This window comes from Gossypium arboreum, chromosome 9 (genome assembly GCF_025698485.1).
Source record: "Gossypium arboreum isolate Shixiya-1 chromosome 9, ASM2569848v2, whole genome shotgun sequence".
In the NCBI taxonomy this organism is placed as follows: domain Eukaryota; kingdom Viridiplantae; phylum Streptophyta; class Magnoliopsida; order Malvales; family Malvaceae; genus Gossypium; species Gossypium arboreum.
In genome coordinates, this window is record NC_069078.1 from 3,007,145 (window position 1) to 3,025,045 (window position 17,901).

At 31.6% G+C, this 17,901-nt stretch overlaps 3 protein-coding genes across 3 annotated transcripts; 1 reads left to right on the plus strand and 2 right to left on the minus strand.

Moving 5' to 3' along the window:
- Positions 1–5,184: 5,184 nt before the first annotated feature.
- Positions 5,185–7,573, plus strand: LOC108455884 (probable flavin-containing monooxygenase 1). Its single transcript, XM_017754456.2, has 5 exons — positions 5,185–5,987; positions 6,062–6,299; positions 6,396–6,562; positions 6,637–6,986; positions 7,059–7,573. The coding sequence occupies exons 1-5, from the start codon at positions 5,526–5,528 to the stop codon at positions 7,405–7,407; spliced, it is 1,566 nt and encodes a 521-aa protein (XP_017609945.1). The 5' UTR covers positions 5,185–5,525; the 3' UTR covers positions 7,408–7,573.
- On the minus strand, positions 7,438–8,534 carry LOC108455141 (cyclic dof factor 3-like). Its single transcript, XM_017753742.2, has one exon. The coding sequence runs from the start codon at positions 8,418–8,420 to the stop codon at positions 7,686–7,688; it is 735 nt and encodes a 244-aa protein (XP_017609231.1). The 5' UTR covers positions 8,421–8,534; the 3' UTR covers positions 7,438–7,685.
- A 136-nt stretch (positions 8,535–8,670) lies between these two features.
- Positions 8,671–10,502, minus strand: LOC108455142 (cyclic dof factor 3-like). The gene is made up of 2 exons (XM_017753743.2): positions 10,048–10,502; positions 8,671–9,285 (listed from the first exon to the last, which is right to left on the minus strand). Exons 1-2 carry the CDS (start codon positions 10,195–10,197, stop codon positions 8,728–8,730), a joined length of 708 nt encoding a protein of 235 aa, XP_017609232.1. The 5' UTR covers positions 10,198–10,502; the 3' UTR covers positions 8,671–8,727.
- Positions 10,503–17,901: the final 7,399 nt, after the last annotated feature.

Here is a 17,901-nt window from a genome sequence, read left to right on the forward strand (position 1 = left end):
TAGGAGTGCTTACGCATCAGAAACGATACCAGGTGTGTACCCGAAACGCATAAAACAGGATTCAGCGAAAAGCTAAAATTGCTTTTTGTTGAGAAATAAGAGAAATAAGAGAAAATGATGTGAAAAAAATTGTAGAGAAAAGAAATAAGGGTGTTATAAACTTGGAAATCAACATTTTGCACTAAAATACTTTTGGACAACAGCAGTAGTCTAACTTTGAAAAATCATCAAAAAAAGTGGAAATTTATTTAGAGGTTGAATAAAATATGAAATTAAATTTTATTGAGTCTAGTTTTTCATAGAGAAACATTGTAAGCAATGAAATTTTAAATTATGAGATATAATAAATTTTGTGAGACAAGGTCAGAATGATTTCGGGTTCCCCTATTCTGATTTTGGAAAATCATCAAAAATCGTAAAAAAAATAATTATGGGCTTAAATTTATATTTTTAAATCCTTAATGAGTCTATTTTCAAGGGAAATAAATGGAAACATCATCCAAATTCTGTACTAAGAGATAAATAATTTTTTATAAGGAAAGGTTGAAACTGTCAAACAGTAGAATAGGGATAAATTTGAAGATTTTAATGTACTTATTTAATAAACTATAAATTCTGAAAATTTTATGGTAGAAAGAGATTTGAGTCTAGTTTCAAAAACATCAAGCGGATCTTAATTTAGAATTTTGTAGCTCAAGATATGAATAATTTAGTGATAATGACTCAAGTAGTCAACTTTGAATGAACATATAAGTAAATAGTGAAAACATATATGAATATTTAGCTAGCATGGATTATATTAACAATGGATCACACGGCTAAGGCCAATTTGGGCCGAGTGGGCCACACGGGCGTGTAGGCCCACACAGGCAGATCACATTGGCGGGTGAGCCCATTTTTACTGAAATGTTTCTAAGGTTACACGGGTCGCCCAAATCGACTGTGAACCTACTGTAATGTCGGTAAGCGCTACTTAAACACCTAAATGTGTGAAATTGACTGAATGATATCTGTACTGAGCATGTTAATATTTGAACTGAATATATGTACTGAAATTGCATAATAGCATATCATCCATTGTATGTTGCATTGCATTGGGTTGGGGGTTGTTATTCGGAGGAAGTGTACTGAAAGGCTTTAAGCCTAATTTATTGGCAGTTCAGCTGCAAACTACTGTTTTGTGCCGTATTCGGTACTACTTAGAGTGTAGGGATGGGTGGGTTGATTATATCCCCACATGGAGTGTAGGGTTGAACGAAGATGGTGTGTAGAGGCTGGTTAGGTAGGGTTTTGCTCTTGCATAGCATATCGCTATCGACATCTTGTGATGGGCTAAGGCCCTACCGCATTTTGACATCAGAATGAGATGGGCTAAGGCCTAAATCATCATCGACATCAGTAAAGGGCTTAGGCCCAAGACTGTTCAACTGTGCACTGTGAATACTGATTGTTCGTTTGTTTCTCCGGGGTTACACATTGAGTTTACGTAAACTCACCCTTTTTGTTTAATGTGCACAGGTAATCCCCAGACTTAGACTGATCGGTGCGGCGGAGGACTCAGCGGTGATTGCAGTAATTTTTGGATTTCATGGTTTTCAATTTACGATTTATACTCTGATTATTATTGATTATTTGGGTTGTAATTTAAGGACCCTTTGGGACTTTGGTTTTAAATTTGGGTTTTCATTTATTTATTTTACTTTATGGATTTAAACTTGCTAGTCGTAGGAAATTCAGTTTTCAAAAAGTTAAAGTATTTTCTAAATGCATGATCACTTAGACTGTTTTATTAAAGCTTCCGCAACGAGGGATGTCTCAAAACAAATGTTTTAAATGAATAAAGACGACTTCTTAAATTCTAACAAAGGTTTACTAAAAATAATAACATTGAATGTTTTCGTCGTAACAACGAGGTTTCAAAAGCACTATCGTGTGACATTGCCAGATACGGCCATAACGTCTAGGCCGAGTTTGGGGTGTTATATTCAATGATTTCCATCATTAACCACATTAACCATTAAAATAAATTGACGGACTAATCAAATGATGACATGTGGTAGCTTCTAGCTTAATCTAATATTTTCCATAAAAATAATTAGAAAATAAAAAATTATAAAATATAAAAAAATAAAATTGATATAAACTTATGAAAATAATTAAAAGTAATAAAATTGTAAATATTAAAAATATAAAAATTATAAAATTAATAAAACATGTTTAAAATATTTTAAATTTTATAAAAATGTATAAAAATTCTTAAAACCTATAAAAATAAAAAAATATTAAAAATTTAAAAAGTATTAAAATTGATATAAAATTATAAAATTATAAATAATCATAAATAATATAAAAATAAAATATATTATAAAAATTATAAATTATAAATTATAAAAAAAGTCATTTAAACCCTTAAATTCATAACGAACACATGATATCACACCAACCATTGGATAATGAGAATAGTCATAAGATCGTTAGTGTCATTTTCATGTTAAGTATAATGTTCTTGCTATTCCACAAATAAAACGATAATTGTAGGACTCTCTCCTTTATATTGATAATTTTTTTTTGAAAATTTGTATCTCCAAATTTATAAGTACAATACACTAGTTTGGACCTTGAAATTTTGAAAATTGTTTGTTATTTATTGTATGATATAAAGTATTTTTGATACAATTAGATACTATCAAACCAAAATCTCATTATCTAACTATTAACATATGCCACTATGGACTATTTTGACCAAGGTTTCAATGAAAGAGTATTTAGGGACTCTGACGTAATCTGATTATATGGCTATTCGATGGTGGTTGGAAAGGATTCAATTTTTAGAATTGAGGCAAGAGTGGTGTTAGAAGGGTTGCACATAGCTTGGGAGAGGAGTTTTAGACAAATTGACATGGAGTGTGACAATGCCTTACTAGTGGAAACTATTCTAGCCGGTGGAGTGCTAATAGTAGAATGATGGAACTACGACTTATCCATATGTTACTAACTCAGAACTGGAAAGTACATCTTTATAATATTCCGAGGTCTTGCGGATTAAATGCACATATAAACGACAAAATGTGCATTTAATGGTGGCGTAGGATTAATTTCCTTTGAAGAATCCCCAATTTCAGTACGCGACTTGTTGTTGGAGGATAGAATTAATTCTACATGAGTTCGCTATATGCTTATTAATGTAATCGCCTAATATTGTTTTTTTCTACCAAAAAAAAAGAGAAGAAAATGCCAAAAAAAAAAGGGAAATGGGTCACTTTCTAGGATATTTAGGGAAATATGTCGATTTTGGAGAGAGAGTAAAAACGCATCCTACATTCATTTCTTACCTTTTTTTTTATATATTAGCTCATTTGGTTAGATGGTTAAATGTTAATGGTTTTATACTTGAATTTTAGGTTCAATTCTCTCCTACTCACATTTGTATTTTTATTTCATATTGTTTCAAGTTTTTTTAATTAATAACTCTTTTATTTATAAAATCAAATAATAAATATGTAATTATATAATAAAATATATTATATATATCATTATGTTAACAATATTTGAAATCAAGAACTCCTTTATATATAATATAAACATCAACTAATTTTTTGATATATTTTTCTTTATATATAATATTTAATGTCAAATATTTATCTTTTCCACCTATAATGTGGGTATAGTGATTTCTAATATTATAAAATGAAATAATTATTTCAAATATCTTTTCTTTTCATCTATATTGTGAGTATGATATTCAAAATATTTTATATGTGAAATATTTCAAATACACAAACAAAATATATAATATTAAAATTTACTACACTCATGATATAGATTGAAAATAAATATTACACATATAAAAATTATAAAAATTTACTAGTCATGTTGGTTGTTCGGTTTTGTCATGTTATTGTAATTCAAAAAAAATAATGAGATTTGCAATAATTATTTGATTTTATAAATAAAAAGTTATTAATTAAAAAGATGGATTAAAAATTAAAAAAACTTCAAAACAATATATTTATCAATTAAAAACATTAATTAAAAAAAGCTTGAAATAGCATGAAATAAAAAATATGAATGTGTTTAGAAGAGGAATTTAACCTATGACTCCAGAATGAAATCACTATTATTTAACCATTTAACTAAAAATTTAATGTATTAAAAAAATTAATTAAAACTAAAAAAATTAAAAACATGAAATAAAAAAATTAGTAGGAGAGGAATCAAACCTAGACTTAAAACAAAACCACTAACATTTAACTATTTGACCAAAAGAGCTAATATGATAAAAAAGAAAAGAGTAAAAAAACGCATCTTGTAGAACATGCTTTTAGCTGAGGTAGCTAAAAGCGTGACATATAGGACGTGTTTTTATTTTTTCTCTTTAAAATTGACCTATTTCTATAAATATTTATAAAATACTTTTTTTTTTTGACATTTTCAGCAAATTTAGCCATAAAACTATTAGATGCCTTTAGAATACTAAAGTGAGATACTTCAAAAGCTTTGTATTATAATATTTAGTAGGTTAATTTTTTTGGGTACAAATTACAAATGAGGGATGGGAATGGCAATCACAAATTACAAAGGAGTTTAACCATTGTTTTTTTTTATGTTGTTGAAATAATTATATTTAGTGCTTAATTTCTATAAATGATCAAATAGTTTTATCGTATAAATTTAATGTTTATAATATTCAATATTTAAATTTTCAACGTTTATTTCTTTAGTTTATCGAACACGCCTTAAGTGATAAGTAGTTATGTAATTACTTATTATAATATAACATTTTCAATGATTTATCAAACAAGCGTAAGGGTAATAAGCATTCACCTATTAGATGCCATGTAATTAAGACCGAAGGTGATTGAGTTTTTTTTTTTTTTGATAATTGAGGGAGGAGAATAGAGTTGCTTGGGATTGAATCGTGACTCTCATGCTTATAACATAATACTCTTGACAGTGGGCCAATTATTACAAAGCTGGTTACTATATAAAATCGCCAAAGAAAAAAAAACAGATTGCAGTATTCAATTTATACACAGCATTAAGATTTGCTTATAAAAGTTCAACTGTTGAACCAAAACAGCCAGCAAGAAGTACAGCCTGTTGCATGTTCTTTCTTTTTCTCTTGGGATTGGGAATTAAAACAGGTGATTTATCTCAACCTGCATGCAAGAAACCTCCGATTCGTCTTTCGTATGATGAGGGATGCATCGATAACGAGACTTGTTGCAGTTTTTGACAGATGTTGATCATGAAAATGAAAGTACTGTTAAAAGTAGGCTCGCATTATATCACCAGCTGGTCCACTTCAATTGCAACCATCTGAATGGCTAATACCATCATGGTTTAGCTGACGACGACGACGATATAACAGCTCTAAATTGAATGCCATTTCTCCCTATTTTCAGGTCGGTGATCACTCGGTTTAGTTTTGTCCTCACTGACCTAAAGGGAGTCAAAAAAGCACTTTAAAAACTGTTGCATTTGTCACCTATGCCACCACACCAGACCGCTATTACTAGTCCAAAATGGAGAGTGAAAAGAAGAGGATAGCCATCATAGGTGCTGGAATTAGTGGCTTAATGGCATGTAAGTATACACTAGAGAAAGGTTTCAATCCCATTGTGTTTGAAGCAAGGAGTGGCATTGGTGGAGTTTGGTCACAAACAATAGAGTCTACTAAGCTACAAACACCCAAAGATTTCTATCAGTTTTCTGATTTTTCATGGCCTCGTGAAGTGAAAGAGACTTACCCTGATCACACCCAAGTGTTGGAATACCTCCATGCCTATGCTCTTCACTTCAACATCCTTCCTAGGGTCAAGTTCAACTCCAAGGTAACATGCATCGATTATGTCACATCCTCTACTGCAGATTTGCATTCTTGGGACTTATGGGGTGGCTCCGGTGAGCCATTTTCTCCCTGGGGGAAATGGCGTCTCACCGTACGAAATGGTCAGAATCCATCTGCTTCTGCTCCAACAGATCAGGTAGCCACTCACCAGTACAAAATTCTAGGCTTTGTCTATGTATACAAGAATTGACAACTGATGATGACAAGCAGGTGTACCAAGTGGATTTTGTGATTCTTTGCATAGGAAGATATAGTGACTTGCCAAATATTCCTGATTTTCCATTGAACAAAGGACCTGAAGTATTCAATGGCAAGGTGTTACATTCCATGGATTATGCTGCAATGGATGATGATGTTGCCGCTGACTTAATCAAAGAAAAACGAGTCACAGTCATTGGATTTCAGAAATCAGCAGTGGATATAGCAGCAGAAGTTGCTAACAAAAACGGTACAAACCTTGTCTCATTCTCTAGGAATAATCCTCTTTTTTGTATATAATCTACTTTCTTTTGACACTCGACATAATTTTATGGTTATAAAAAAGGAGCAACTCACCCATGTACACTGCTATTCAAGACGGCTCACTGGATTGTCCCCGAATATTTACTCCCACTTGTGTTTCAAGGCTTGAACCGCTTCACAGAGTTAATGATCCACAAGCCTGGTGAAGGTTTCTTCATCTGGCTCCTAGCCATGCTGCTTTCACCTCTGGTAAGTAAAGTTTTCCTGTGTTTTCGAAAAAATATTCATGCAATCATGCAGTTGATGCTCTTACTGTGTTCCAGCTCTGGATATTTTCAATGTCGATCGAGTGCTATCTCAAGTACATGTATCCATTGAAGAAATACAATATGGTACCAACACATAGATTCCTCAAACAAATTTCTTCATGTATGTTCACAGTTCTGCCAGCTAATTTCTATGACAGAATCAAAGATGGCAGTCTTTTCTTGAAGAAATCACAAAGCTTTAGCTTCTGCAGAAATGGTTTAATTGTACAAGGCGAATCTAAACCTCTGTTGTCTGATATCGTAATTCTTGCCACTGGATACAAAAGTGAAGAAAAGTTGAAGAACATGTTCAGCTCAACTTTGTTCCAAAAATGTATTGCTGTGTCATCAACCCCATTCTACAGGTATCTTTTGGCTTCTTTTTAGGCTGGGACATCATATAGGACATGCATGCCCATTTATCTTTATTATTGCAGGGAATGCATTCATCCTCAAATCCCACAGCTAGCGATACTTGGATATGCAGATAGTCCAGCAATCCTGTATTCCACTGAAATGAGAAGCAAATGGTTAGCACATTTTCTTGCAGGAAACTTCACGTTACCAACAATAAGTAAGATGGAAGAGAATGTTATGGAGTGGGAAAAATGCAAGAGAAGGGATGAGAAAGAGAGCTATGGAAGGTCTTGTGTGAGTACATTGCTCCAAATATACTGTAATGATCAACTATGCAAAGACATGGGATGCAATTCTAGAAGGAAAAATTGGTTTCTTGCAGAGCTATTTGCAGCTTATGGTCCTAAGGACTACAAAGACTTATCTTAATCAATTAAGCTATGAAAGAGATTGTGGATGTTGAAATTTAGATCACTATTTCATTTGAAATACAAACTTAGATTATGGTACAAACATTTACCTTATCCTACCTCTCACCATTTCATATGTATTTCACAAAACTTGCAAACCATCTAAACGAAAACAATATACATTGATACATATGTGTGTGTGCGTGTGTGCGCATGGTTTCTACTTCAGCTAAACACTATGCCTTCAGAAACAGTAAGACTTGATTTGTTCTCTTCAGTTAGCTTGCTTCAAAAAGATTATGAGCTCTCTTGGAAGTTTATTGACCTAGAAAATGCTGCTGGATTTGCTTGCAAGATTGGAGATGTTTCAAGAACCTGGTTCCTTTCATCACCCTTTGATTGAAATCCTTTAAACAGTCTTTCATCGCCTATTGAATCCGATTTATCATTCTTTGAACCCGATGTGACCCATATAGAATTCCTTGATGCTTCCCCTGGATCACCGATCCTTAATGTTTTCGAAATCCAAAGGCACCTCTCAGCATTGTTTTCATTCACCGGTTCATCTTTTCCGATGCTGCATGGTTTCCCCATGTCCTCGTCTCTTGAATGCTTACCCAATGATAGAGAATTTGAACCAGAACTTGGGACCGTTTGCATTTCAGAGGAAGGTTGAGGAAGCCAAGGGACATTCCATGAGGTTGGTAGAGCACAACCCCAGTATGGAGCTGTGGGATAGAAAGGCATCGAAAAGCTTGGAGGGCAGAAAGTCGGTGGAGGTAGAGGTGAGCTCCACGGAGCTGAATTCCATGAGTAAGGCAAAAAGAATCCAGGAAAGCATGGCATATGAGGTGGAAAACTTCGACAATTCTGCATCATTTGATCTTGTGACCCAGCTTTGTAGACCTCATCATTTGAAGTTGCAATCGATGATCCATTCAAATGCTCGACCCCATTTTTTGCACGTCTATAAGAAACATGAATATTTAACTCCTCAGGCCTATGAAACCTGTTTTGTGTGGTATTGCACATTGTTTCATCTGCATTGGTTTAAAACAGATTCCATTGATTCATAAAGGGGTGTGATTGGACCAAAGGTAAGAATAGTGCCATTCGGTTCATTGCCAATGCGAACTCCATTATGAATCCACCATTACAAGGATTTCATTGATTCATAAAGGGGTGTGTTTGAGCCAAAGGCAAGAATAGTACTGTTTATTGAATATGTGGACTCCATTACAAATCCACCATAACGAGCAATTCATTCATTCAGAAAGGGGTGTTTGAGCCAAAGGTAATAATATTACCGATTGGTTTCATTATCAAATGGTGGACCCCATTACAAATCCACCATTACGAGCACTTGATTTGATTCACAAAGTAGTGTGTTTGAGCCAAGGGTAAGAACAGTACCATCACATGCATTCCGCAGGGGCTCAGAGACAATCACGTGACGATAGTGAGAGGATGAGTTCTTGCTCCTTCGACGTCCAGCGCCCACCGGTACATTCCTCATCGTCCCTCCAGCAGTCCAGTATCTTTGGCAGTTCTTACAAAAGTGTCGCGGTTGACTCACATTGTAATTGTTGTAGTAACAAAACTTGGTATCCATGCTGTTGCATCGAGGGCATGGAAGAACTTTGTTCAATTTCTTCAAGGTTTTTTCTTCTGGGTTACTTGTCTCATTACGATCTTCATCGGTTTTACTAGTTTCTAAACCAGTGCTTTCATTCTCGATAGAAAGTGCATCACGCTTGTCACTTGGCCCATAGGTCACCTCCAAATTCATAAACTCTTCAGAAGCAACCAGAGGAGCTGTACCGTCCTGTTTAGATTGGTCCTCCTTTCTGTCTACGAGTTCATGCTCGGCATCTATCGTTTTATCTGCCACGATGTCCTGAATAATTTGTAGGGGAAATAAAACATAAGCACCAAAATACTAAATAGTAAACTCTTAAGCATAGAAAACTGCAAATTACAAATCATCTGAGAGTACTAAACGCAGTTTCTTTCCATTTTATCTTGTTTGATAAATGAAGAACCAGTTTTAACACCAATGGCAAGCACAGCATTTTGACAACTACAATAGAAATTACAAATGTTGCTTAAGAACTGATGATTTAGTATAATGTTGGGCAAGAATCAAAGCTTTTCAACTAAGCTTATTAATGCCAGGGTCCTAAAAGAATATATGTTGCAACAAAATATTAGGATCATAATTGGTTACAAAGAAACCACTAATTTTATCTAAATTTATATCTATAATTTCTTTCAAGAATGAATTATTTTCATAATTTCATTGCAGAGAATTCAATCATAGCAGATAATTCTCTTGAAATTCAAAGAAAAGATACCCAGAAAGCTTCATAATAGATAGGCATATAATGATTAATTCAACCAAAAAGAATATATAAGACCAACCCATTGCTCATTTCCATGTTCTTAACAATGGGAATTCTACAAATCAATCATTTAACTTTCAAAAACTTCAAATTTCTCAAACCAAAAACGAAACTTTAACCAATTCCTCCATAACCATTGTTATAGCGAAAACTAAGAATAAAAAACCAACCCATTGTTGATTTCCATGTTCTAAACAATGAGCATCCTTCAAAATTCTCAAAAAACAAAAGAATCAAAGAAAAAAAATCCATTTTACCTTTTTATAATTATTATTATGGTTACAATCATCATCACACGTAGCATAAATGTTAGATATTGTTGCTGCTACGACTGCTTTTGGAGATTTCTCAGGCAAAGGAATCGTTTTTCCAAATAATTTAATTGTCAAGTCGTTTGGTTCCGTCATTTTCAATTCCCTTACTCAGGATTTTTTTCTCTAAATTATCTTCTAACAAAGGATAAAAACTAGAACGAAAATTTTATTTTTTAAAGAAAAAGAGAAAATTATCTGACAAGTTTGTGCTTTTGTGGTGTTTTAATGTTTTTTATTTCTAATTTTTTTGTTTGTTAAAAGAGAAAAAAAAATGTGTTGTTGGTCTCGTAGAGTCAACATTTTTTTATCGGTTTAGGAAAGATGGGTATGTCATGTCAGGATAAAGGCTAATTCTCAACCTTAAGCCCCTTTGTGGCTTTGAAAGATCTTTCCCTTTTCAACAAGTAGTTCCTTCTTCAAAAAAAAAAAGCAAACTTTCATATATATATATATATATATAAAGGTAAACTATACAATTCACATACACACAATTCCATCATTTTAGTAGTTTTTGGTTACTTTGTTAAAGGTTATAAATGACATGTAGTAAGAGTTTTTATATTATTTTGTCAATATGGTATGATTGAGCTTATGCCTAGCTTATTTGTATATATACATGTCGTTGATTTTGGCTTGTAAATGTCTACGTAAATATGTGTCTTTAGTTATTTATTCATGTAGGTGACTTATGGTAGAAGTGGGATGTGAATGAAATGATCAAATAGTATACGTGATGTAAGTTTAAGATTAGTCTTTTAGCATTTGAGATTGAATTGATATGGTATATGAATTGTGGTGCCAAGTGATGGCATATTAGTTAGACATAGAGGTTGATTGATTTTGGCATGCTTTAGGTATGTTTGATTGTGTTTTTAATGTGTGAAAGTGTTTTGAAATGGTTTGGTTTGGTTTGCAAGAAATGGTGTTGAAATGGCTTGCATTAAGGGTTATTTAGAGAGTACACAGGCTGTCACACAATCGTTTGTCATTTAGATTTTAAGTGCAAGATGAACCGCACGGTCTTAAAGAGTTACATGGTCGTGTGATCAAACTTTGAATGCACACACGATCTGGCACACGGCCTGTGACACGACCATGTAACCCTATTTCGAATACCCACACGGGCAGGCACACTGGCTGGGACATGGCTGTGTGCCACATTATTCAAATTGTACACGGTTGACCACATGGCCGTGTGACCTCTGTCTCTAAAATTTTTCAATTTTTCCAAAATATTCTATTTTGTTTCAAAATGATCCCTGATTGTTCTCAAACTATTTTTAAAGCCCCATAGGCCCAGTTTAAGGTCCGTAAATGTATTTATGCTTTGAATAAATGTTGGAATGGAATGTTAATATTTTAAATTGGTTAATTGATTTTTAGATGATGTTAAGTGATTCGATTTTTACGATAATACTTTGTAACACTAATTCAACGATGGAGATGAGTTAGGGGTGTTACACAAGCAAAGGTAAATCTCAATTGCTTACCTTCACTACCTTAGTATATCTCAACCAAGGATTTCTCAACTCACTATACTTGAATTGTTACCTTTCAAAGAAAAATTATAACCTTTACAACATTTTTTTTTCTTAAGGTTTAGATAGAATCCTTCCTCCTAGCTTTTATGGCTAAACTAGAGCCCTTCCTAGTTTTTGTAGCTCAACTAGAACCCGTTACAAATTACTCAATGTTTTATACTTCAAAAACTTTAAGTAGCTTTTTGTAAATGCAAGTAAAGATGTAAACAATGATGGCCTCTCAAAGGTTTGAGTTTACAAGTGTTTAGCTCTCTCAAAGAATTGAAATGAGAATAATAAAAAGATTCGACAATAAACACCTAAGAGACATGTATAAGAAAAAATAAAGAAATATTTTTCTTGATTTCTATGCTTGGATATTCATCTTTTGTGTCTTTGACTTGTGTTTATAGCAAGGAACAAGTTTGTACCTTGATCAGTTACCAATCTAATTGGTTGATTTGATTCAATTTTAAAAACAATAATCGAAAGTTTCTTTTAGAGAATGTGCAGCGTGCAATAACTCTAATATTTGTTAACTAATGTTCCTTTCTTCGTAAGCTTTTAAGTTTAATCGTATCACATATATATATATATATTAAAATTATATTTATCTTTTTATAAAAATATTGACAACTTACGAAATTCAATTAAAAAGCTTTAATTTGATAAAAATGGATGGACCATTTTCCATGTAAAAGAAGCATAGACGTTTGACTAGTAAACTCAAGTTTCATGGGAAAACGAATGAAAATTAAACAGAAAGCAAAGAAAATGTTTTAGGCAATGACTGTGGCACTCATTTTCTTTACGAAAACTCTTTTTCCTAAGAAAAAAAAATCAAAGTCATGGAAAACAAACAACCTTTTCCTTATAAAAATATCGTGAAACATGTTTTTTTTAGTTTTAAAATTCTTGATCTAATTTCCATTCTTCACTTCTACTTAGTTAATAGGTAATTTGAATTTCCATCCAATTATGAACATTATTAAAAAAAATTATTAAATTTAATGCAGTGACATTTGGAAATAGAAAAAGTTCCTCACTTCATAACCAACGTAACAAAAAACTTAATATTATAATAAATTTTTTATCATAAAAATTACAAAATAGTCACCCAAATATTTAAGTTTGTCTTTTCTAATCACCAACGGACCAACGATGATAACTTTTAAAATTGACATAATAACAATTTTAAGCCTTAACATTTAATACATTGTGTTAATTTAGTATTAATTCTAAAAAATCTAACTCTTGACATTTAAATATTGTGTTGTTTGGTCTTTTTACAATTTTATTTTTCTTTTAACTATTTCACCTAAAATGCTAAATAAACAAAATTATCAGTTAAATTTGATTGAAAATATAAAAAAAAGAAATACCTAAAATTCAGAATAATAATTTTCATCTTTTCTCATAAAAGCAAAAATTTTTAAAAAAGTTAAACAATGCGTAAATATTTAGGGTTAGTTTCTTTATAATCAAGACTAAATTGACATAATTTATAAATGTTGAGGGTTAAAGTTTCTATTATGTCAATTTTAAAACTATCATCATTAGTCTATGGTGACAAAAAGATAAAATTAAATAGTTGAGTGATCATTTTGTAACTTTTCATAATTAAGTCACCAACAAAAATATTACTATCAGTTGAATATAGTTTACTTTTTTTTATTGAAATTTACCCTATTTTTAAATAAAAGAAATTATGATATTATTTCAAATATCTAATTAATAAACAAGATAATCATTTACAAAGTTTTAATCAATGTTACTCTTTGGGATTTCATAATAAACAAGAGAGGTGTATGAATTATTTCATAATAATAATAATAATAATAATAATAATAATGATAAAGAAATAAAATATACATTTAAGTGTTTAATATTATTATAAAAATTCTTTTAAGAAATAAAATGTTTATTATAGATATGATATTATAAATTAAAAATATTTAATGTTAAAATTCATTAATATTTTGATATTTCTATAAAAATATAATAAAATAGTATTATTAATATTTTGATTTATGATTATAACTAGATTACAACACACACGATGTAGGTGAAAAAGTATGAAACAAATTTAAAAAGTTTTTGATACAATAACCAAATTTGGCTTTAGCTAGAATGGTAAAATTGAATTATTAAAAATCATAATGTTTTGAGTTTGAATCCCATCAAATGCAAATATATATATTTTTAGATTTTATAAGAAAATATAAAATGTCCCTCAAAATAATATCTATTGTTTTTTTAAAATAAGGAGCTTTTGGTAAATTCTTTACTGAGTTGAGACCCAGTTGGAGAGTGACATCAACTCAGTAAGTGTTGCAAAAGTTGCATTTTATGGAAACTTTGAGGCATATTCTCAATAGGTAAAGGTGGTGAGTTAAATCATATAATCATAGTTTCTTATTATCATATGCTCAAAATGATTGAGTGATGAATGAGAAATTGATGCTCAAAGTAAGCTAGTTGGAAATATTGTTGAAGAAAAGTAAAGGCTTAGATCTCACATTGGTTAAATATTAAGTGTGAGATGTGTTTATATATGTGAATTCTCTTAAAAGATAATTGAATAACTAAGCTTGTAACATTGTCTCGCGTGCAGGGGGTTGCAGGGTCAAACCCGAATTTGTCTTAAGAAAATTGTGTTTCACGGGGCTTAACATTTCGTAAAATCTTTATTTCAATTTCTTTTTATTATCGTTTTGTTTGATTTTCGTATTTTACAATTTAATTATAAATTGTTCTATTTACATTTTATTTATATAAATATTTGTTTATTTATATTTATCTATTTTGTTTCGCTAACATGTGTATTGTCCAACAATCTTAAATCAGATTTGATTATTTTTGCAATTTTCTAATCCGAGACAAACGAGACACAAAGGCGGAAGAAATTTTTTTTCAAAAATCACTTTTTAAAAAAAAATTAAATAAATCTGTTTCAAGATTTTTCTCACCGTTCAACAGATTTCTTTTTCCTCTATTCTTGTTTTATTTCCAAATGAATATTAAAATTAATAAAATCTGTTTCGGGATTTTTCCTGCTGTTTAATAGATTTTATTCGTTTTTTTTTTCAAAATTAAAAGTAAATAAAATTCGTTTTGGGATTTATTCTCGTCGTTTAACAGGATTTATTCCATTATTTTAATTTTATTTCCAAACAGGAAATTAAAGGTAAATAAAATCCGTTTCGAAATTTATTCTCGCCATTCAACGGATTTTATTCTATTATTTTGTTTCTATTTCCAAAAATTAAAGTTAAATAAAAACATTTCAAGATTGATTCCCGCCATTCAACGATTTTATTCCAAATTTTTTTTTATTCCAAAAACGAGTAAAATAAAATCTGTTTCGGAATTGATTCCCTCCGTTCAATGATTTTATTCCAAATTTTGTTTTATTTTCAAAAACGAGTAAAATAAAATCCGTTTTGGGATTGAGTCTCGCCGTTCAACGGGTTTATTACATTTTGATTTTGTTGCCAAAAACGAGAAATTAAATTAAATAAAATTTGTTTCGGGATTTATTTCACCGTTTAATAAGATTTATTTGATTTTATTTTGTTTCCAAAATTGAGAAATTAAATTAAATCGGTTTCAGGATTTATTCTCGCCGTTTAACAAGATTTTATTATATTTCAAAATTAGAATTAAATAAAATAAAATCTGTTTTGGGACTTATTCCCGCTGTTTAACAGATATTATTTTGATATAATTTTGTTTCAGGATTTAATCATGTCGTTTAACAAAATTGGTTTTGATTTTGTTTCAGAATTTTTATTTTGCCGTTTAACAAATCAAAAAGAATTTTTTCTATTTATGGTGGTCTTAATTGTGGCTTTAAATTAAATTAAAAGAAATTTAACAACGGTAAATTAAAAAGACAATATGAGAATACATGTCTAAAATTTTTTCTTTGAAAGACTTGGTATTTAAGCATGCCAAGTGCACTACCTCTCTTTTAGGGTTACCTACCTGCTGCATTATTTTACTGTATTTTTTATTAGACCATATAAACTTTTGTTTCGGGTTTTATTAGATTCATGTCATCTAACAAAAGTTGATAAGTTTTCTAATTTTGGTTTTGTTTCTTAACAGAAAAATAGGGACTCCCACCAACTCAATCAATTCGCAATCTGAAGCTTTGGTTCAAACGCAATCTTTGATCCAAAACTCAGTATTGCCGGTAGTGGCTACTGTAAATCACAACGAGAAACCTATAAAATTCTCGGGACAGAATTTCAAGACAAGGCAATAGAAAATGTTGTTTTATTTGACCATGTTAAACTTGACCAAAATTTTGAAAGATAACCCTCTTACTATTAAAGAGGGCGAGATAGATGAAGTTACCACTTTCACTGCTGTTGAAGATAGGAAACATTCAAATTTTCTATGCCAAAACTACATCTTGAATAGATTGTTGGATGCACTGTACGAAATGTATAGTGTTAAGGAAATAACTAATGAATTATGGATATCGCTGGACCATAAATACAAAACCGAAGATGATGGAGCTAAGAAGTTCTTGTTGCTAAATTCTTAAATTTTATAATGGTTGATTCTAAATTAGTTGTGAATCAAGTGCAGGAACTTCAACTGATCATTCACGGAATTCTTGCTGATTGGATGATAATAAGTGAATCTTCCAAGTGGCAGTCATTATTAAGAATTACCTACTACTTGGAATGACTTCAAGAATTACTTAAAGTACAAAAGAAAGGAAATGTCAGTGGAAGACCTAATTGTCAGACTTCGAATTGAAGAAGACAGTAGAGGTATGGAAAAGAGGCTCAACAAAGCAGCAAATGACAATGTTGCTAGGGAAAATGTTGTAAAAGTCAAGAAATACTTCAAGAAGGGAAAACAACCGTAGAATGGGTCTAAACTGGGACCAAAAGGTGGTGTTTCCAATAAGCAAAAATTTCAAGAAAAATGGTTCAATTGCAATATGATGGGGCACAAGTCATCTGACTATAGGATACCAAAGAAGTTAGAGCTAACGAGGCTAATGCTGTGGAAGAAATTTCCAAGGAAGTGTCCAATATGGAATTATGTGCTTAACATACGCAAGAACTATGAATAAGAATGTTCTTTCAAAAGAGGGAATGTATAACTGCACGATTTTGAGCTTAGTCGAAATAATGGTTTCGAGACCACAAATTCAAAGACAGAAAAATTATTTTATTATTATTTTGGTGTTATAGCATGATTATATGAGTGCATGAAAGTTTTGGTGAATTAATTTTAACGATCGTGAGCTTAATTACCAAAAAGGACTAAATCGCATAAAGGGTAAAAGTTTTATTTTACTAGCTAAATGTGTTAAATAGTTAAAGAACCATAATTTAGGGTCTTTAAAGTGAAATTAGACCCTTTTAAAAAAGGTGGCCGGCCATAGGGGACTAAGAGAATCATGTTGACTAGGTTAGGTAGACATTTGGTGACTTATGTGACTAAAATAAAAATAAAGAAAAGAGAGGCTATAGTGTCATATTCTCTACCAATTTTTTTCAGCAACTAAGAGGGTTTAGAAAGTTAAAAATATCAGCCATTTGTATCTCTTGTAAATCAAGAAATACGCAATCCGGACCTAGACCGGGGAAAAGCCAAGCAAGCGAGTTAAATATAATTAGTCGCCTACATTTTGTATATTGATAGAAGACTATAAGTTGAGAATCAACTACCATCTGGGAAAGGCGAATGTAGTCACCGACGCTCTGAGTAGAAAGTCATTATTAGCCTTGAGGGCCATGAATACTCAATTGTCTATGGCTGATGATGGTTCAGTTTTGGAAAAATTGAGAGCTAAACCGACATTCCTACAAGAGATTTGTGAAGTTCAGAAGGGTGATAAGGATTTACAAGCTAAAATGACTCAGGGCAAGATGAATAATGAATCAGACTTTCGAATTGGTATCACGGCTGTTTGATGTTTGAGATAGGGTATGTGTACCTAAAGACGGTGAGCTTATTCTAAGGATTTTGCTCGAGGCACATAGTAGTTGCTTATCTATCCATTCAGGTAGTGTTAAAATGTATAATGACCTAATGAAAATGTACTAGTGGCTAGGAATGAAAAGAGACATTTCAGAGTTTGTTTCTAAGTGTCTAGATTGTTAGCAAGTGAAGGCTGAACACCAAGTACCTTCAGGTTTGGTTCAACCCGTAATGGTTTCCGAATGGAAATGGAACCGGGTAACCATGGATTTCGTGTTAGGGTTGCCTTTGACACCAAAGAAAAAGGATGTAGTTTGGGTTGTTGTTG

Excerpts from the sequence above, each read along its gene's own strand:
- LOC108455884 (XM_017754456.2), top strand. The coding sequence starts at position 5,526 with ATGGAGAGTGAAAAGAAGAGGATAGCCATCATAGGTGCTGGAATTAGT. Across the intron at positions 6,563-6,636 it reads CCATGCTGCTTTCACCTCTG|CTCTGGATATTTTCAATGTC; the intron begins GTAAGTAAAGTT and ends ACTGTGTTCCAG. Across the intron at positions 6,987-7,058 it reads TCATCAACCCCATTCTACAG|GGAATGCATTCATCCTCAAA; the intron begins GTATCTTTTGGC and ends TTATTATTGCAG.
- LOC108455141 (XM_017753742.2), bottom strand. The coding sequence starts at position 8,420 with ATGTGCAATACCACACAAAACAGGTTTCATAGGCCTGAGGAGTTAAAT.
- LOC108455142 (XM_017753743.2), bottom strand. The coding sequence starts at position 10,197 with ATGACGGAACCAAACGACTTGACAATTAAATTATTTGGAAAAACGATT. Across the intron at positions 9,286-10,047 it reads ATAATAATAATTATAAAAAG|GACATCGTGGCAGATAAAAC; the intron begins GTAAAATGGATT and ends CAAATTATTCAG.